At 46.9% G+C, this 21,469-nt stretch overlaps 1 protein-coding gene across 2 annotated transcripts in view; it reads left to right on the forward strand.

The window, feature by feature from the left end:
- LOC110501956 (integrin alpha-V) overlaps positions 1-21,469 on the forward strand; it is an 86,048-nt gene that overhangs the window by 47,892 nt on the left and 16,687 nt on the right. The window contains exons 13-20 of one of the 2 annotated variants that reach the window (XM_090216325.1): positions 1,222-1,413; positions 3,980-4,025; positions 5,976-6,083; positions 7,509-7,564; positions 10,110-10,264; positions 16,769-16,906; positions 18,668-18,735; positions 19,488-19,635. In XM_090216325.1, the coding sequence (XP_090072451.1) occupies positions 1,222-1,413; positions 3,980-4,025; positions 5,976-6,083; positions 7,509-7,564; positions 10,110-10,264; positions 16,769-16,906; positions 18,668-18,735; positions 19,488-19,635 (911 nt within the window). The other variant, XM_090216326.1, reaches the window with a different exon arrangement.

Raw genomic sequence — 21,469 nt, forward strand, 5'->3', positions numbered from 1 at the left:
TGTCTGAGGCCTTAACGGTATGTATGAGTCCTTAACGGTATGTATGAGTCCTTAACGGTATGTATGAGTCCTTAACGGTATGTATGAGTCCTTAACGGTATGTCTGAGGCCTTAATGGTATGTCTGAAGCCTTAACGGTATGTCTGAGGCCTTAACGGTATGTATGAGTCCTTAACGGTATGTATGAGTCCTTAACGGTATGTATGAGTCCTTAACGGTATGTCTGAGGCCTTAACGGTATGTCTGAGGCCTTAACGGTATGTCTGAAGCCTTAACGGTATGTCTGAGGCCTTAACGGTATGTCTGAGGCCTTAACGGTATGTATGAGGCCTTAACGGTATGTCTGAGGCTTCAACTGTATGAGTCCTTAACAGTATGAGTCCTTAACAGTATGAGTCTTTAACGTTATGAGTCCTTAACGGTATGTATGAGGCCTTAACGGAATGTCTGAAGCCTTAACGGTATGTCTGAAGCCTTAACGGTATGTCTGAGGCCTTAACGGTATGTATGAGTCCTTAACGGTATGTATGAGTCCTTAACGGTATGTATGAGTCCTTAACGGTATGTATGAGTCCTTAACGGTATGTCTGAGGCCTTAATGGTATGTCTGAAGCCTTAACGGTATGTCTGAGGCCTTAACGGTATGTATGAGTCCTTAACGGTATGTATGAGTCCTTAACGGTATGTATGAGTCCTTAACGGTATGTCTGAGGCCTTAACGGTATGTCTGAGGCCTTAACGGTATGTCTGAAGCCTTAACGGTATGTCTGAGGCCTTAACGGTATGTCTGAGGCCTTAACGGTATGTATGAGGCCTTAACGGTATGTCTGAGGCTTCAACTGTATGAGTCCTTAACAGTATGAGTCCTTAACAGTATGAGTCTTTAACGTTATGAGTCCTTAACGTTATGTATGAGGCCTCAACGGTATAAGGCAACTACAGGTGCCTGGTTCTTTAGCAAAATAACAGAAACTTTACAAAAGTTCACAGGTTGTTTAATAGAAATCCCGGTTGGACAACTCCTGGATTCAGGAGGAAAGAAGCCTGTCGCCCAACTGGGAATGCTCCGACCAGAATTCCTGGCCCCTTTAAGCTTTGTGGCTTTTTGGGGGAAAGTTACCTCATACTATTCAGGGAGATCCTCTGGTTTGAAGACAATGACCAAACCATCATTTAAGGGTTGTTGATGATCTTCCTTCCTGTAATGTTTCTCTGTTCCAGACATTGCCATAGCTGCACCCTACGGCGGGCCGAAGCACAGGGGCCTAGTGTATATCCACAATGGGAGGGCTGCAGGGCCTGACCCAGTGCCTTCTCAGGTCCTAGAGGGGAGGTGGGCCTCCTCTTACATGCCCCCCAGCTTTGGATACTCGCTGCACGGAGCCACCGATATTGACCAGAATGGATACCCAGGTAGTTTGATACGAGAATGGATACCCAGGTAGTTTGATACTAGAATGGATACCCAGGTAGTTTGAAACTAGAATGGATACCCAGGTAGTTTGATACTAGAATGGATACCCAGGTAGTTTGATACGAGAATGGATACCCAGGTAGTTTGATACTAGAATGGATACCCAGGTAGTTTGATACTAGAATGTATACTCAGGTAGTTTGATACTAGAATGTGTACCCAGGTAGTTTGATACTAGAATGGATACCCAGGTAGTTTGATACGAGAATGGATACCCAGGTAGTTTGATACTAGAATGGATACCCAGGTAGTTTCATACTAGAATGGATACCCAGGTAGTTTGATACTAGAATGGATACTCAGGTAGTTTGATACTAGAATGGGTACCCAGGTAGTTTGAAACTAGAATGGATACCCAGGTAGTTTGATACCCAGGTAGTTTGATACTAGAATGGATACCCAGGTAGTTTGATACTAGAATGGATACCCAGGTAGTTTGATACTAGAATGGATACCCAGGTAGTTTCATACTAGAATGGATACCCAGGTAGTTTGATACTAGAATGGATACCCAGGTAGTTTCATACTAGAATGGATACCCAGGTAGTTTGATACTAGAATGGATACCCAGGTAGTTTGAAACTAGAATGGATACCCAGGTAGTTTGAAACTAGAATGGATACCCAGGTAGTTTGATACTAGAATGGATACCCAGGTAGTTTGATACTAGAATGGATACCCAGGTAGTTTGATACTAGAATGGATACCCAGGTAGTTTGAAACTAGAATGGATACTCAGGTAGTTTGATACTAGAATGGATACCCAGGTAGTTTGATACTAGAATGGATACCCAGGTAGTTTGATACTAGAATGGATGCCCAGGTAGTTTGATACTAGAATGGATACCCAGGTAGTTTGATACTAGAATGGATGCCCAGGTAGTTTGATACTAGAATGGATACCCAGGTAGTTTGATACTAGAATGGATGCCCAGGTAGTTTGATACCCAGGTAGTTTGATACTAGAATGGATACCCAGGTAGTTTGATACTAGAATGGATACCCAGGTAGTTTGATACTAGAATGGATGCCCAGGTAGTTTGATACCCAGGTAGTTTGATACTAGAATGGATACCCAGGTAGTTTGATACTAGAATGGATACCCAGGTAGTTTGATACTAGAATGGATACTCAGGTAGTTTCATACTAGAATGTATACCCAGGTAGTTTGATACTAGAATGGATACCCAGGTAGTTTGATACTAGAATGGATACTCAGGTAGTTTCATACTAGAATGTATACCCAGGTAGTTTGATACTAGAATGGATACCCAGGTAGTTTGATACTAGAATGGATACCCAGGTAGTTTGATACTAGAATGGATACTCAGGTAGTTTCATACTAGAATGTATACCCAGGTAGTTTGATACTAGAATGGATACCCAGGTAGTTTGATACTAGAATGGATACCCAGGTAGTTTGATACTAGAATGGATACCCAGGTAGTTTGATACTAGAATGGATACCCAGGTAGTTTGATACTAGAATGGATACCCAGGTAGTTTGATACTAGAATGGATACCCAGGTAGTTTGATACTAGAATGGATACCCAGGTAGTTTGAAACTAGAATGGATACCCAGGTAGTTTGATACTAGAATGGATACCCAGGTAGTTTGATACTAGAATGGATACCCAGGTAGTTTGATACTAGAATGTATACTCAGGTAGTTTCATACTAGAATGGATACCCAGGTAGTTTGATACTAGAATGGATACCCAGGTAGTTTGAAACTAGAATGGATACCCAGGTAGTTTGATACGAGAATGGACACCGAGGCTTCCTTCCTTGGAGTGTCATAGAAAAACTGTAAATGAGTCCAGCTCTGCTAGTTTTTTCCTGGGTTTATGGTTCCTGAATGCTTACGAATTGTTGCTTGGTAAACCTGCTGTCATTATACTGATGTGTTTCTATATCCTCTCCCTTCTCTACCTCTCCCCCCCCCCTCCTTCTCTACCTCCCCCCCCCCCTTCTCTACCTCTCCCTCCCCCTTCTCTACCGCTCCCTCCCCCTTCTCTACCTCTCTCCCCCCCTCTCTACCTCTGTCCCCCTCCCCCCTCCCTACCTCTCTCTCCCCCTCCCCCTTCTCTACCTCTCTCTCCCCCTCCCCCTTCTCTACCTCTCTCCCCCTCTCCATTCTCTACCTCTCTCCCCCTCTCCATTCTCTACCTCTCTCCCCCTCTCCTTTCTCTACCTCTCTCCCCCTCTCCATTCTCTACCTCTCTCCCCCTCCCCCTTCTCTACCTCTCTCTCCCTCCCCCTTCTCTACCTCTCTCTCCCTTCTCTACCTCTCTCTCTCCCTTCTCTACCTCTCTCTCTCCCTTCTCTACCTCTCTCTCTCCCTTCTCTACCTCTCTCTCTCCTTTCTCTACCTCTCCCCCCCTCTCTACCCCTCTCCCTTTTCTCCCTCCCCTTCTCTACCTCTCTACCCCTCTCCCCCTCTCCCCCTTCTCTACCTCTATCCCCCTCTAACCCCCTCTCCCCTCTCTGTCTCTCCACCACAGACTTAATAGTGGGTGTATTTGGTGCAGACAAAGCCGTTCTATACAGGTACAGTAGTGCTGTGGTTTCCTTTGATGTTCCACATCCCATCTAAACCACATGCCTTCAATGTACTGATCCATCCCACCTAAACCACGTGCCTTCAATGTACTGATCCATCCCACCTAAACCACATGCCTTCAATGTACTGATCCATCCCACCTAAACCACGTGCCTTCAATGTACTGATCCATCCCACCTAAACCACGTGCCTTCAATGTACTGATCCATCCCACCTAAACCACGTGCCTTCAATGTACTGATCCATCCCACCTAAACCACGTGCCTTCAATGTACTGATCCATCCCACCTAAACCACGTGCCTTCAATGTACTGATCCATCCCACCTAAACCACGTGCCTTCAATGTTCTGATCCATCCCACCTAAACCACGTGCCTTCAATGTACTGATCCATCCCACCTAAACCACCTGCCTTCAATGTACTGATCCATCCCACCTAAACCACGTGCCTTCAATGTACTGATCCATCCCACCTAAACCACGTGCCTTCAATGTACTGATCCATCCCACCTAAACCACGTGCCTTCAATGTACTGATCCATCCCACCTAAACCACGTGCCTTCAATGTACTGATCCATCCCACCTAAACCACGTGCCTTCAATGTACTGATCCATCCCACCTAAACCACCTGCCTTCAATGTACTGATCCATCCCACCTAAACCACGTGCCTTCAATGTACTGATCCATCCCACCTAAACCACGTGCCTTCAATGTACTGATCCATCCCACCTAAACCACATGCCTTCAATGTACTGATCCATCCCACCTAAACCACATGCCTTCAATGTACTGATCCATCCCACCTAAACCACGTGCCTTCAATGTACTGATCCATCCCACCTAAACCACGTGCCTTCAATGTACTGATCCATCCCACCTAAACCACGTGCCTTCAATGTACTGATCCATCCCACCTAAACCACATGCCTTCAATGTACTGATCCATCCCACCTAAACCACATGCCTTCAATGTACTGATCCATCCCACCTAAACCACGTGCCTTCAATGTACTGATCCATCCCACCTAAACCACCTGCCTTCAATGTTCTGATCCATCCCATCTAAACCACATGCCTTCAATGTTCTGATCCATCCCACCTAAACCACGTGCCTTCAATGTACTGATCCATCCCACCTAAACCACGTGCCTTCAATGTACTGATCCATCCCACCTAAACCACGTGCCTTCAATGTACTGATCCATCCCACCTAAACCACGTGCCTTCAATGTACTGATCCATCCCACCTAAACCACGTGCCTTCAATGTACTGATCCATCCCACCTAAACCACGTGCCTTCAATGTACTGTTCTTCATGATCCATCCCACCTAAACCATGTTTCTGGTTCATTTAAAGTATCCCACATGATTTGTATGCAATTAGTGGCACATTTAAGCCTTTAATAGCTGTTTCTCATTTAAAAAGTGAATGTGTTTGGTGAACAAAGTCCACATTAAGCCTTAATAGCGTACATATTGTACAGGCGTTCCACAACACAGACATATACAGTATAGATTTGACATGCAATACTGTACAACTCCTAAAGGATCAACTGGTGAATTGATCCGATAGCTAAGCTCTGTTGTTGCGGTCGTGACCGATGGCCTCTGGATAGCAACGCTAACCCACGTATAGATGAGTGAGTTTCTCTCCCGCTGGCTGACTGGCTGTGAGAGCAGAGACCTGTGCTGCTAGAGGACTTCCAACAAACACCAGATTGCTCTCTTTCTATTGAAAAGCTGTTACCAACGCTCCTCCCTGTACGGGGTTCAGAGTGTTGACCGGTCGCCGGTGAGGTCTGACCTCAACACGATGAGATCTTAGTCTCTATTGAAGCTCTCTGATGTGGACTTGAGGTACCCCCCCCCCATGCTCACTGTTCTGTATATGGCATGTAAGCTTGACTTCTGACCCCCCCCCACCCCTCCCCAGGGCCCGGCCCGTTATCAGTGTTAACGCCACCCTGGACATCAGCCCTCAGATCCTCAACCCAGAGGAAAGGAGCTGCAAGCTGCCTGACAGTGACACTAAAGTGTCCTGGTGAGTAATATAATTAGATTTTCACTTTTTAAATAGATATTGATGTCTGTGTGTGATGATATGGTCCATATCAGGGGCTGCAATGAGGAGCCAAAATGTTATGGACTTCCTCTCTGGTAACGTTCCTGTCTAACTGTCAGACAGACTTCCTCTCTGGTAACGTTCCTGTCTAACTGTCAGACAGACTTCCTCTCTGGTAACGTTCCTGTCTAACTGTCAGACAGACTTCCTCTCTGGTAACGTTCCTGTCTAACTGTCAGACAGACTTCCTCTCTGGTAACGTTCCTGTCTAACTGTCAGACAGACTTCCTCTCTGGTAACGTTCCTGTCTAACTGTCAGACAGACTTCCTCTCTGGTAACGTTCCTGTCTAACTGTCAGACAGACTTCCTCTCTGGTAACGTTCCTGTCTAACTGTCAGACAGACTTCCTCTCTGGTAACGTTCCTGTCTAACTGTCAGACAGACTTCCTCTCTGGTAACGTTCCTGTCTAACTGTCAGACAGACTTCCTCTCTGGTAACGTTCCTGTCTAACTGTCAGACAGACTTCCTCTCTGGTAACGTTCCTGTCTAACTGTCAGACAGACTTCCTCTCTGGTAATGTTCCTGTCTAACTGTCAGACAGACTTCCTCTCTGGTAACATCCTGTCTAACTGTCAGACAGACTTCCTCTCTGGTAACGTTCCTGTCTAACTGTCAGACAGACTTCCTCTCTGGTAATGTTCCTGTCTAACTGTCAGACAGACTTCCTCTCTGGTAACGTTCCTGTCTAACTGTCAGACAGACTTCCTCTCTGGTAACGTTCCTGTCTAACTGTCAGACAGACTTCCTCTCTGGTAACGTTCCTGTCTAACTGTCAGACAGACTTCCTCTCTGGTAACGTTCCTGTCTAACTGTCAGACAGACTTCCTCTCTGGTAACGTTCCTGTCTAACTGTCAGACAGACTTCCTCTCTGGTAACGTTCCTGTCTAACTGTCAGACAGACTTCCTCTCTGGTAATGTTCCTGTCTAACTGTCAGACAGACTTCCTCTCTGGTAACATCCTGTCTAACTGTCAGACAGACTTCCTCTCTGGTAACGTTCCTGTCTAACTGTCAGACAGACTTCCTCTCTGGTAATGTTCCTGTCTAACTGTCAGACAGACTTCCTCTCTGGTAACGTTCCTGTCTAACTGTCAGACAGACTTCCTCTCTGGTAATGTTCCTGTCTAACTGTCAGACAGACTTCCTCTCTGGTAACGTCCTGTCTAACTGTCAGACAGACTTCCTCTCTGGTAACGTCCTGTCTAACTGTCAGACAGACAGAGCTGATGTCGGAAACATGCAACATGTTTATCTAGCTACCGTTCGGTGTTAGAGAACACTATGGCCTTTGCTTTAGAGTTCAATCTGATTAGTTTTTGGTCATATCTTGTTCTCCCCTCAGTTTCAAAGTGAAGTACTGTCTTAAAGCGAGTGGAAGAGGTGCACCAGATTCACTGAGTAAGTATCGGAAGGACATCTGCTACTACTAGTACTCTACGCTACGTTGGAGCCCTACGGGGCTCTGCTACTCAACAAATGCTACTCGGAGATATAGTGTTACAGCACAGCCTTTGCTTCTCCCCTGTCGACAAGCTGTTCTCTCAGAGAATCTCCTGTTAGATCACAAAACACAGCTGTCTGTCCCTCTACTTCTCTGAAATAGTGCCTATGTCCCCAAAAGATGCCCTTATTCCCTACATTGGGCACTACTTTTTGGACCAGAGCCCTGTGGAACCTGGTCAAAAGTAGTGCACTGTAACGGGATTAGGATGCCATGTAGGATGCATGGAGTAGCTATAACACCACATCTCACCTCCTGAGTCTCTGTAGAGACATCATGTCTGGCTGTTACCCAGCCTGTTACACAGGCTGTTAGATCATGGCTTCAGGCTAGCAGTACAGCCTGTTAGATCATAGCTTCAGGCTAGCCCTGAGGCCTGTTGGATCATAGCTTCAGGCTAGCCCTGAGGCCTGTTAGATAATAGCTTCAGGCTAGCCCTGAGGCCTGTTAGATCATAGCTTCAGGCTAGCCCTGAGGCCTGTTAGATCATAGCTTCAGGCTAGCCCTGAGGCCTGTTAGATCATAGCTTCAGCCTAGCCCTGCGGCCTGTTAGATCATAGCTTCAGGCTAGCCCTGAGGCCTGTTAGATCATAGCTTCAGGCCAGCAGTGCTGCCTGTTAGATCATAGCTTCAGGCTAGCAGTACAGCCTGTTAGATCATAGCTTCAGGCTAGAAGTGCGGCCTGTTAGATCATAGCTTCAGGCTAGCAGTGCTGCCTGTTAGATCATTGCTTCAGGCTAGCCCTTAGGCCTGTTAGATCATAGCTTCAGGCCAGCAGTGCGGCCTGTTAGATCATAGCTTCAGGCTAGCCCTGAGGCCTGTTAGATCATAGCTTCAGGCTAGCAGTACAGCCTGTTAGATCATAGCTTCAGGCTAGCAGTACAGCCTGTTAGATCATAGCTTCAGGCTAGCAGTGCGGCCTGTTAGATCATAGCTTCAGGCTAGCAGTGTGGCCTGTTAGATCATAGCTTCAGGCTAGCAGTGCGGCCTGTTAGATCATAGCTTCAGGCTAGCCCTGAGGCCTGTTAGATCATAGCTTCAGGCTAGCAGTGCGGCCTGTTAGATCATAGCTTCAGGCTAGCCCTTAGGCCTGTTAGATCATAGCTTCAGGCTAGCAGTACAGCATGTTAGATCATAGCTTCAGGCTAGCCCTGAGGCCTGTTAGATCATAGCTTCAGGCTAGCAGTGCGGCCTGTTAGATCATAGCTTCAGGCTAGCAGTACAGCCTGTTAGATCATAGCTTCAGGCTAGCAGTGCGGCCTGTTAGATCATAGCTTCAGGCTAGCCCTGAGGCCTGTTAGATCATAGCTTCAGGCTAGCCCTGAGGCCTGTTAGATCATAGCTTCAGGCTAGCAGTGCGGCCTGTTAGATCATAGCTTCAGGCTAGCAGTACAGCCTGTTAGATCATAGCTTCAGGCTAGCCCTGAGGCCTGTTAGATCATAGCTTCAGGCTAGCCCTGAGGCCTGTTAGATCATAGCTTCAGGCCAGCAGTGCGGCCTGTTAGATCATAGCTTCAGGCTAGCCCTGAGGCCTGTTAGATCATAGCTTCAGGCTAGCCCTGAGGCCTGTTAGATCATAGCTTCAGGCTAGCCCTGAGGCCTGTTAGATCATAGCTTCAGGCTAGCCCTGAGGCCTGTTAGATCATAGCTTCAGGCTAGCCCTGAGGCCTGTTAGATCATAGCTTCAGGCTAGCCCTGAGGCCTGTTAGATCATAGCTTCAGGCTAGCCCTGAGGCCTGTTAGATCATAGCTTCAGGCTAGCCCTGAGGCCTGTTAGATCATAGCTTCAGGCTAGCCCTGAGGCCTGTTAGATCATAGCTTCAGGCTAGCCCTGAGGCCTATTAGATCATAGCTTCAGGCTAGCAGTGAGGCCTGGTAGATCATAGCTTCAGGCTAGCAGTGCAGCCTGTTAGAGACTCCGGGGAAGTGGATAAAAGGGCCTCATTGCCAACATCCCAAAGTATCCCTTTAACCAAAAGCTACCCTGATTATCTGCATTGACCCTTTTTGCACAAATGTTTTTTGACTCATCACATACGCTACCGCTAGTGTTTATTATCTATCCTGTTTCCTAGTCACTTTATTCCTAGTTATATGTGCATGTCTACCATAATTACCTCATACTCCTGCACATCGACCTGGTACTGGTACCCCATGTATAGAGCCAAGTTATCGTTGCTCATTGTGTATTTAATATTACTTGTGTTATTACTTTTCTATTATTTTTCTATTTTAAGTAAGCCATTTCACTGTTAGTCTCCAGCTGTTGATACGAAGCATGTGACAAATAAAATTCGATTTGATTTGTCTTTCGGAAATGTGTATTTCCCCTGAAAGCATTGCTTGTATCACAGTAGTGCCATGAGTGTAAAACTAGTTGTCAGCGACTGTATTAGTCACTAACCAGGCCTCATGTTTACCGTCTGTCTGTGTACTTGTCAGAGTTCCAGGTTCACCTTGTCCTGGATAGACTCAAACACAAGGGGGCGACAAAGAGAGTTCTGTTCCTCCACAGCAAAACGTCCCAGTACACGAAAAACATGACGGTCAGCAACGGCCAAGGACCAGCCTGCGAGGAGCAAGAAGCCTTCCTCATAGTGAGTTACTGTTGTTTAAGTATTGCTCTAGGCCCCTGGTGTCAAACTCATTCCACGGAGGGCCCAGTGTCTGCGAGTTTTTGCTCCTCCCTTGTCCTTGATTGAATTAAGGTCACTGATTAGTAAGGAATTTCCCCTCACCTCGTTGTCTAAGTCTCAATTGAAAGGAAAAAACAAAAACCAGCAGACACTAGGCACCCCGTGGAATGAGATTGACACCTCTGCTGCGTAGGTCTTCCTTATAGTGAGTGATGCTGAGCAATACACTTGTTTTATTGTCCTGTGTGCATGGAATGTGTTGAGCACTCTGATACCCTTTACACAGTGCTGAGCTGAGCCACGGGGAGCTGTACTATGTTGGCCTGGCGTAGTCCGTAGTTCCTCTTAACCACACTGGACAATGTGAAAGAAAACATCGGTGACAGGACAGTAGGGTTCTGGTCGGCATGACTCCTACGTTTACAACTTCACTGCTTTGCTTAACTGTTTACTAAACACTTACTAGGGATGGTCTTGCGTAATCGAGTTTTCAAACTGTAACCAGAGATATTCTAAGCTATTCGTTGGAATGTGCTTCGTGGTTACCCAATCTGTGGCTGCCCAGTTTTATTTGGTTTGTTAATGCTTTCTTAAAGACGATGCTAATTTGCTTTGACTCTCGTGTTCCATTTGTACATGTGCACTTGCGGGGCACAACCAAAAATAAACCGAGACAAGCATCGCACAGTTCTTATCCTTAAATTTCCTTTCCCCTTCCCTCCATGTCACACTCACTTTTATCACAAATTGTAAATAGACTGGTGGGTCAGACCCACCTTTGCCTCCAGAACAGACTGAATTCTTCAGGGCATGGATTCTACAAGTTGTCGAATACATTCATTGCTCAATTGGTATCAAGGGACCTAAGGTGTGCCAGGAAAATATTCCTCACACCATTACACCACCCCCACCACCAGCCGGTACCGTTGACACCAGACAGGATGGGTCCATGGACTCACGCTGCTTACGCCAAATCATGACTCTGCCATCAGCATGACGCAACAGGGACTGGGGTTCGTCGGACCAGGCAATGTTTTTCCACTCCTCAGTTGTCCAGTGTTGGTGATGCCCACTGGAGCCTCTTCTTGTTGTTTTTAGCTGATAGGAACCCAGTGTGGTCGTCTGCTGCAGTATCCCCTCCGTGACGAGAACAGATGAGTTGTGTGTTTCGAGATGCCGATCTGCACACCACTGTTGTACTGCGCCGTTATTTGTGGCCCGCCTGTTAGCGTGAACCATTCTTGCCATTCTCCTTTGACCTCTCTCATCAACAAGCTGTTTTTGTCCACATCACTGTTGTACTGCGCCGTCATTGGCCTGTTTGTGGCCCGCCTGTTAGCTTGAACCATTCTTGCCATTCTCCTTTGACCTCTCTCATCAACAAGCTGTTTTTGTCCACATCACTGTTGTACTGCGCCGTCATTGGCCTGTTTGTGGCCCGCCTGTTAGCTTGAACCATTCTTGCCATTCTCCTTTGACCTCTCTCATCAACAAGCTGTTTTTGTCCACACCACAGTTGACTGGATGATTTTTGTTTGTCGTATTATTCTCTGTAAACACTAGACGCTGTCACTCAAGAGGGTGGCCATTTCTGACACACTGGATTGGGCACGACTGACACTGACGATTATACCACGCTTAGCGCTGCTTAGGTCACTTGATTTGCCCATTCTAACGTTCAATCAAACAGCAACTGAATGCCTTAATGTCCGTCTGCCTGGTTTATAGCGCAAGTCATGGCCACGTGACTCACTGTCTGTCAGGACAGAATTTTGGAAAATTCCAAAGAACAGGCAGAATAAACTAAATTGAACATCTGTGTGTGTATATATATATATTTTTTTTTAAATACACACAGATGTTCAATTTAGTTTATTCTGCCTGTTCTTTGGAATTTTCCAAAATACTGTGTAAAAGATTTTGGTTTGTTACCCTGAAGAAATTGTCTTTCAACTCGCCAAATTGAGATCCGTTTAAAATGATCACTCTGGGAATAACTGTTCCAGATATGAGATGGAAAAAATATTGTTCCATTTTATTTTGTTATAAAATATGTGTGTCTTGACTGTGATAAGGGCTCAGGAAATAAGAGGGTCTTGTCTGCTAAATGAACAAAACAAGGCTATGCCATTGCACAGCCGTAGGCTTCTACAAGCTCCACTGCTGGGGTTACTGCCTTTGTAAAAGATTGTGTTCCACAATATAATATAACCAGTTGATATTAGTGTGTTCCATGATATAATATAACCAGTTGATAGTACAGATTGTGTTCCATGATATAATATAACCAGTTGATATTAGTGTGTTCCACAATATAATATAACCAGTTTGTAACGGTTTTCTTCGTGCGAAGGAGAGTCGGACCAAAATGCAGCGTGTAGATTGCGATCCATGTTTTAATGAACAAACGTAAAACACGAATCAATGCAAACACTACAAAATAAAGAACGTGATGAACGTAACGAAAACCTAAAACAGCCTATCTGGTGAAAAACACATAGACAGGAACACTAAGGACAATCACCCACCACAAACTCAAAGAATATGGCTGCCTAAATATGGTTCCCAATCAGAGACAACGATAAACACCTGCCTCTGATTGAGAACCACTTCAGACAGCCATAGACTTAGCTAGAACACCCCACTAGCTACAATCCCCATACAAACACACCACATACAAAAACCCATGCCACACCCTGGCCTGACCAAATAAATAAAGATAAACACAAAATACTTTGACCAGGGTGTGACAGAACCCCCCCCCTAAGGTGCGGACTCCCGAACGCACCTCAAAACAATAGGGAGGGTCCGGGTGGGCGTCTGTCCATGGTGGCGGCTCCGGCGCGGGACGTGGACCCCACTCAATCAATGTCTTAGTCCCTTCTCCTCGCGTCCCTGGATAGTCCACCCTCGCCGCCGACCATGGCCTAGTAGTCCTCACCCAGAACCCCACTGGACTGAGGAGCAGATCGGGACTGAGGGGCAGCTCGGGACTGAGGCAGCTCGGGACTGAGGGGAAGCTCAGGAGTGAGAGGAAGCTCAGGAGTGAGAGGAAGCTCAGGAGTGAGAGGAAGCTCAGGCAGGTTGACGAATCTACCAGATCCTGGCTGGCTGGCGGTTTCGGCAGATCCTGGCTGACTGGCAGATCCTGGTCGACTGGCAGATCTGGAAGAGTCTGGTCGACTGGCAGATCTGGAAGAGTCTGGTCGACTGGCAGATCTGGAAGAGTCTGGTCGACTGGCAGATCTGGAAGAGTCTGGTCGACTGGCAGATCTGGAAGAGTCTGGTCGACTGGCAGATCTGGGAGAGTCTGGTCGACTGGCAGATCTGGGAGAGTCTGGTCGACTGGCAGATCTGGGAGTGTCTGGTCGACTGGCAGATCTGGGAGAGTCTGGTCGACTGGCAGATCTGGGAGAGTCTGGTCGACTGGCAGATCTGGGAGAGTCTGGTCGACTGGCTGCTCCATGCTGACTGGCTGCTCCATGCTGACTGGCGGCCCTGGCTGCTCCATGCTGACTGGCGGCCCTGGCTGCTCCATGCTGACTGGCGGCCCTGGCTGCTCCATGCTGACTGGCGGCCCTGGCTGCTCCATGCTGACTGGCTGCTCCATGCTGACTGGCAGCTCTGGCTGCTCCATGCTGACTGGCTGCTCTGGCTGCTCCATGCTGACTGGCTGCTCCATGCTGACTGGCGGCCCTGGCTGCTCCATGCTGACTGGCGGCCCTGGCTGCTCCATGCTGACTGGCGGCCCTGGCTGCTCCATACTGACTGGCGGCTCTGGCGGCTCCTTGCAGACTGGCAGCTCTGGCGGCTCCTTGCAGACTGGCAGCTTTGGCGGCATCCTGCAGACAGGCAGCTCTGGCGGCTCCTTGCAGACTGGCAGCTCCTTGCAGACTGGCAGCTCTATGCAGACTGGCAGCTCCTTGCAGACTGGCAGCTCCTTGCAGACTGGCAGCTCCTTGCAGACTGGCAGCTCCTTGCAGACTGGCAGCTCCTTGCAGACTGGCAGCTCCTTGCAGACTGGCAGCTCCTTGCAGACTGGCAGCTCCTTGCAGACTGGCAGCTCTATGCTAACTGGCAGCTCTATACTAACTGGCAGCTCTATGCTAACTGGCAGCTCTATGCTAACTGGCAGCTCTTTGCAAACTGGCAGTTCTGAACAGGCGGGAGACTCCGGCAGCGCTGTAGAGAAGGAAGGCTCTAACAGCGCTAAACAGGCGGGAGACTCCGACAACGCTGGAGAGGAGGAGGGCTCCGACAGCGCTGGACAGGCGAGGCGCACTGTAGGCCTGATGCGTGGTGCTGGCACTGGTGGTACTGGGCCGAGGACACGCACAGGAAGCCTGGTGCGGGGAGCTGCTACCGGAGGGCTGGGGTGTGGAGGTGGTACTGGATGGGTTAGACCGTGAAGGCGTACTGGAGATCTTGAGAGCGGTGCTGGCACAGGACGTGCAAGGCTAGGGAGGTGCACAGGAGGCCTGGTACGTGAGACTGGCACCATCTTCACCAGCCGACTAACACGCACCTCAGGACGAGTATGGAGCGCTGACCCAGGTGCCATCAAATCCCCGACACGCTCCGTCGGGCGAATTCCATGTTTAAAACACCAACACAGCAACTCCCTCATTTCTCTCTCCTCCAATTTCCCCATTAACTCCTTCACAGTCTCTGTTTCGCTCACCTCCAACACCGGCTCTGGTTCTGGTCTCCTCCTTGGCTCCTCACGATAAACAGGGAGAGTTGGCTCAGGTCTGGCTCCTGACTCTGCCACACTCTCCCTGAGCCCCCCCCCAAGAAATTTTTGGGGCTGACTATGGGGCCTCCGTCCGCGCCGCCTTGCTTGCTTCGCAAACTCCATTCTCCTATATCCTTCCGCGCACTGCTCCATCGAATCCCAGGCGGGCTCCGGCACTCTCCCTGGGTCGACCGCCCACCTGTCTATCTCCTCCCAAGAAGTATAGTCCATACTGTACTCCACTTTGGGCTGTTCCTGCCTGTTGACACGCTGCTTGGTCCCATTGTGGTGGGTGATTCTGTAACGGTTTTCTAGGTGTGAAGGAGAGTCGGACCAAAATGCAGCGTGTAGATTGCGATCCATGTTTTAATGAACAAACGTAAAACACGAATCAATGCAAACACTACAAAATAAAGAACGTGATGAACGTAACGAAAACCTAAAACAGCCTATCTGGTGAAAACCACATAGACAGGAACACTAAGGACAATCACCCACCACAAACTCAAAGAATATGGCTGCCTAAATATGGTTCCCAATCAGAGACAACGATAAACACCTGCCTCTGATTGAGAACCACTTCAGACAGCCATAGACTTAGCTAGAACACCCCACTAGCTACAATCCCCATACAAACACACCACATACAAAAACCCATGCCACACCCTGGCCTGACCAAATAAATAAAGATAAACACAAAATACTTTGACCAGGGTGTGACACAGTTGATATTAGTGTGTTCCATGATATAATATAACCAGTTGATATTAGTGTGTTCCATGATATAATATAACCAGTTGATAGTACAGATTGTGTTCCATGATATAATATAACCAGTTGATATTAGTGTGTTCCATGATATAATATAACCAGTTGATAGTACAGATTGTGTTCCACAATATAATATAACCAGTTGATATTAGTGTGTTCCATGATATAATATAACCAGTTGATATTAGTGTGTTCCATGATATAATATAACCAGTTGATAGTACAGATTGTGTTCCATGATATAATATAACCAGTTGATATTAGTGTGTTCCATGATATAATATAACCAGTTGATAGTACAGATTGTGTTCCACAATATAATATAACCAGTTGATATTAGTGTGTTCCATGATATAATATAACCAGTTGATAGTACAGATTGTGTTCCACAATATAATATAACCAGTTGATATTAGTGTGTTCCATGATATAATATAACCAGTTGATATTAGTGTGTTCCATGATATAATATAACCAGTTGATAGTACAGATTGTGTTCCATGATATAATATAACCAGTTGATATTAGTGTGTTCCATGATATAATATAACCAGTTGATATTAGGGTGTTCCATGATATAATATAACCAGTTGATAGTACAGATTGTGTTCCACAATATAATATAACCAGTTGATATTAGTGTGTTCCATGATATAATATAACCAGTTGATATTAGTGTGTTCCATGATATAATATTAACCAGTTGATATTGGTGTGTTCCACGATATAATATAACCAGTTGATATTAGTGTGTTCCATGATATAATATAACCAGTTGATATTAGTGTGTTCCACGATATAATATAACCAGTTGATAGTACAGATTGTGTTCCATGATATAATATAACCAGTTGATATTAGTGTGTTCCATGATATAATATAACCAGTTGATATTAGTGTGTTCCACGATATAATATAACCATATATAATGATATAATATAATATAACTTGCTCTGCAGGATGACTCTGAGTTCCGGGACAAGATCACTCCCATCTCTGTGTTCATGGAGTTTAGTCTGGACTACCAGCAGGCAGCAGATAAGACCGGCCTACTGCCTATCCTGGAGCAGACTACCCCCACCAACATCTCCAAACAGGTACACATATGTCTTTAACTAAGGATACATCCCAAATGGCACCCTATTCTCTATATAGTGCACAGGGTTCTGGTCAAAACTAGTGTGCCATATAGGGAGTATGGAGCCATTTGGGAAGAACAGTAACTGTTGTGATCAGGTATAGAGTAACACATGGTGAGAGGTGGGTCACATGGTGAATGGGAGAGGTGGGTCACATGGTCACATGGTTAGTAGGAGAGGTTGGTCACATGGTGAGTAGGAGAGGTGGGTCACATGGTAAGTAGGAGAGGTGGGTCACATGGTGAAGAGGAGAGGTGGGTCATATGGTGAGTAGGAGAGGTGGGTCACATGGTGAGTAGGAGAGGTGGGTCACATGGTGAGAGGAGAGGTGGGTCACATGGTGAGTAGGAGAGGTGGGTCACATGGTGAGTAGGAGAGGTGGGTCACATGGTGAGTAGGAGAGTTGGGTCACATGGTGAGTAGGAGAGTTGGGTCACATGGTGAGTAGGAGAGGTGGGTCACATGGTGAGTAGGAGAGGTGGGTCACATGGTGAGTAGGAGAGGTGGGTCACATGGTGGGTCACATGGTGAGTAGGAGAGGTGGGTCACATGGTGAGTAGGAGAGGTGGGTCACATGGTGAGTAGGAGAGGTGGGTCACATGGTGGGTCACATGGTGAGTAGGAGAGGTGGGTCACATGGTGAGTAGGAGAGGTGGGTCACATGGTGAGTAGGAGAGGTGGGTCACATGGTGAGTAGGAGAGGTGGGTCACATGGTGAGTAGGAGAGGTGGGTCACATGGTGAGTAGGAGAGGTGGGTCACATGGTGAGTAGGAGAGGTGGGTCACATGGTGAGTAGGAGAGGTGGGTCACATGGTGAGTAGGAGAGGTGGGTCACATGGTTAGTAGGAGAGGTGGGTCACATGGTTGTAGGAGAGGTGGGTCACATGGTGAGTAGGAGAGGTGGGTCACATGGTGAGTAGGAGAGGTGGGTCACATGGTGAGTAGGAGAAGTGGGTCACATGGTGAGTAGGAGAGGTGGGTCACATGGTTGTAGGAGAGGTGGGTCACATGGTGAGTAGGAGAGGTGAGTCACATGGTGAGTAGGAGAGGTGGGTCACATGGTCACATGGTGAGTAGGAGAGTTGGGTCACATGGTGAGTAGGAGAGGTGGGTCACATGGTTGTAGGAGAGGTGGGTCACATGGTGAGTAGGAGAGGTGGGTCACATGGTTGTAGGAGAGGTGGGTCACATGGTGAGTAGGAGAGGTGAGTCACATGGTGAGTAGTAGAGGTGGGTCACATGGTCACATGGTGAGTAGGAGAGTTGGGTCACATGGTGAGTAGGAGCGTTGGGTCACATGGTGAGTAGGAGAGGTGGGTCACATGGTGAGTAGGAGAGGTGGGTCACATGGTGAGTAGGAGAGGTGGGTGACATGGTCACATGGTGAGTAGGAGAGGTGGGTCACATGGTTGTAGGAGAGTTGGGTCACATGGTGAGTAGGAGAGGTGGGTCACATGGTGAGTAGGAGAGGTGGGTCACATGGTGAGTAGGAGAGGTGGGTGACATGGTCACATGGTGAGTAGGAGAGATGGGTCACATGGTGAGTAGGAGAGGTGGGTCACATGGTGAGTAGGAGAGGTGGGTCACATGGTGAGTAGGAGAGGTGGGTCACATGGTGAGTAGGAGAGGTGGGTCACATGGTGAGTAGGAGAGGTGGGTCACATGGTGAGTAGGAGAGGTGGGTTAACAAACTGTCTGCTTGTGACAATGTTTTTCAGGCCCATGTCCTTCTGGACTGTGGAGATGACAACATCTGCAAGCCAGACCTCAAGCTGTCTGTAGTGAGGTGAGTGGTCCGTCACTTGTTAAGTTACCTCCTCTTCCAGGATCTCATGCCACATTCATTCATTCATTCCTATAACAGCTAGCCAAGTTGAGCTGTTTTGGTCTGGTTACACATCCACCCTAGTTGTTGAAACCATGTTGGAAAGGACAAAGTGATGTAGAATATCTCAGCCAGCACAGTAAGGTTCTGGTTGACCATCTGGTGTGAATCAGGCATCAGTGAGATGGTCTTAACTTTTCCATTAGTTTTTATTTCTACTACCAGTGACCAGAAGGAGATTGTCCTGACTGAGTAAGGTTTCAAAATCCCAGAAATCTTCCCAGGGTTTTCTGAAATCCTAATTTCAGGCGAGCATAACCAGGGAGGCAATCCTCCAACCAGGATTTCTGACAAACCTAGGAATTTTGGCATAGCAAAATTATGGAAACTTTCCCATAGTCTAACTCCATTCTGTCAATCTGATCTCTGACCTCCCCACTGACCAGAAGCAGATCATTCTGTTAATCTGATTTTTGACCTCCCCACTGACCAGAAGCAGGTCAATCTGATCTCTGACCTCCCCAGTGACCAGAAGCAGGTAATTCTGTTAATCTGATCTCTGACCTCCCCACTGACCAGAAGCAAGTCATTCTGTTAATCTGATCTCTGACCTCCCCACTGACCAGAAGCAGGTCATTCTGTTACTCTGATCTCTGACCTCCCCAGTGACCAGAAGCAGATCATTCTGTTAATCTGATCTCTGACCTCCCCAGTGACCAGAAGCAGATCTACATAGGAGATGATAACCCCTTGACCCTGGAGGTGACAGCGGAGAACAGAGGAGAGGGGGCGTACGAGGCAGAGCTACATGTCTTCCTTCCTCCCCAGGCTGACTTCACTGGGGTCGTACGCAACAGTGAGGTAAAATAAAATGGAGGCCCCAGATGTAACAGATGTGATCGTACTTCGTAACTCTCTTGCGTTGTGTTTTCAAACCAAAGTACTGTCCAGCCAGCGATCTCAGTTGATTGATGTTTATTCTGACGATAGACACAAGGAAGCAGATTAGATGTGCAGGACGACAGTATATATTGATGGCTGTAGATTTGTGATACGTCTATTAGCAGGGAAATAACTGTGAATTGGCAAGGGGGGGCTAATGCGACCATTACAAATAGAGCATGCTAGCTAACGCGTTCTCTTACAGCGATAACATACTATTAGAGAATGCTAGCTAACGCGTTCTCTTACCGCGGTAACATACTATTAGAGAATGCTAGCTAACGCGTTCTCTTACAGCGATAACATACTATTAGAGAATGCTAGCTAACACGTTCTCTTACAGCGATAACATACTAACTCGTTCTCTTACAGCGATAACATACTATTAGAGAATGCTAGATAACTCGTTCTCTTACAGCGATAACATACTATTAGAGAATGCTAGCTAACGCGTTCTCTTACAGCGAGCGATAACATACTATTAGAGAATGCTAGCTAACTCGTTCTCTTACAGCGATAACATACTATTAGAGAATGCTAGCTAACTCGTTCTCTTACAGCGATAACATACTATTAGAGAATGCTAGCTAACTCGTTCTCTTACAGCGATAACATACTATTAGAGAATGCTAGCTAACTCGTTCTCTTACTGCGGTAACGTACAACAGCACATCCCAGGTTGCTCCCAATATCTAACCGGCACACATACTGTGTCTATAGGAATATATAAACATGGGATAGATTTTTCTGCAGTGTCAGTTGAAAACTTAACCAACTTAACCAGCTTACATCAGCTTTACTCAGTGTAAATTGCACATTAGGAACACCTTCCTAATATTGAGTTGGAACCCCTTTTGCCCTCAGAACAGCCTCAATTAGTCGGGTCCATGGACTCGACAAGGTGTCGAAAGTGTTCCACAGGGCTGCTGACCCATGTTGATTTCCTTGATGCTTCCCACAGTTGTGTCAAGATGGCTGGATGTCCGTTGGGAGGTGAACCATTCTTGATACACACAGGAAACTGTTGAGCGTGATAAACCCAGCAGCGTTGCTGTTCTTGGCACAAACCGGTGTGCCTGGCACCTACTACCATACCCCGTTCAAAGGCACTTAAATATTTAGTTTCAAGGCTTAAAAATAATGATTTAACCAGGTCTCCCCCCCTTCTATTCTACACTGATTGACGTGGATTTAACAAGTGACATCAATAAGGGATCATAGCTTTCACCTGGTCAGTCTATGTCATGGAAAGAGCAGGTGTTCCTAATGTTTTGTACACTCAGTGTAGTCTTGCCTCTGTGTGTTGAATGTTCCCCCACTGCCTGATCGTGGTGTGTGCCGAAGGAAGGGATACACCCCGAAGGGAAGGACAATACATTACAACAGTTTGTGGTTTTGACAATGAAATAGGAAACCGATGGATTGCATTAGTCAAGCTGATAGATCCTATTCATTTTTCCGTCCCAGACTCTGTATGACTTAACTGTGCATCGCCCGGTACAGTGGTGGCTAGGTTATCCATTACATAAGGTGTTAAATCAAATCAAATCAACAACAAAAATGTCACATGCGGCCTTACAGTGAAACGCTGAATACAACATGTGTAGTAGACCTTACAGTGAAATGCTGAATACAACATGTGTAGTAGACCTCACAGTGAAATGCTGAATACAACAGGTGTAGTAGACCTCACAGTGAAATGCTGAATACAACAGGTGTAGTAGACCTTACAGTGAAATGCTGAATACAACAG

Source organism: Oncorhynchus mykiss, chromosome 22, assembly GCF_057628025.1.
Source record: "Oncorhynchus mykiss isolate SJ-2025 chromosome 22, ASM5762802v1, whole genome shotgun sequence".
In the NCBI taxonomy this organism is placed as follows: Eukaryota; Metazoa; Chordata; class Actinopteri; order Salmoniformes; family Salmonidae; genus Oncorhynchus; species Oncorhynchus mykiss.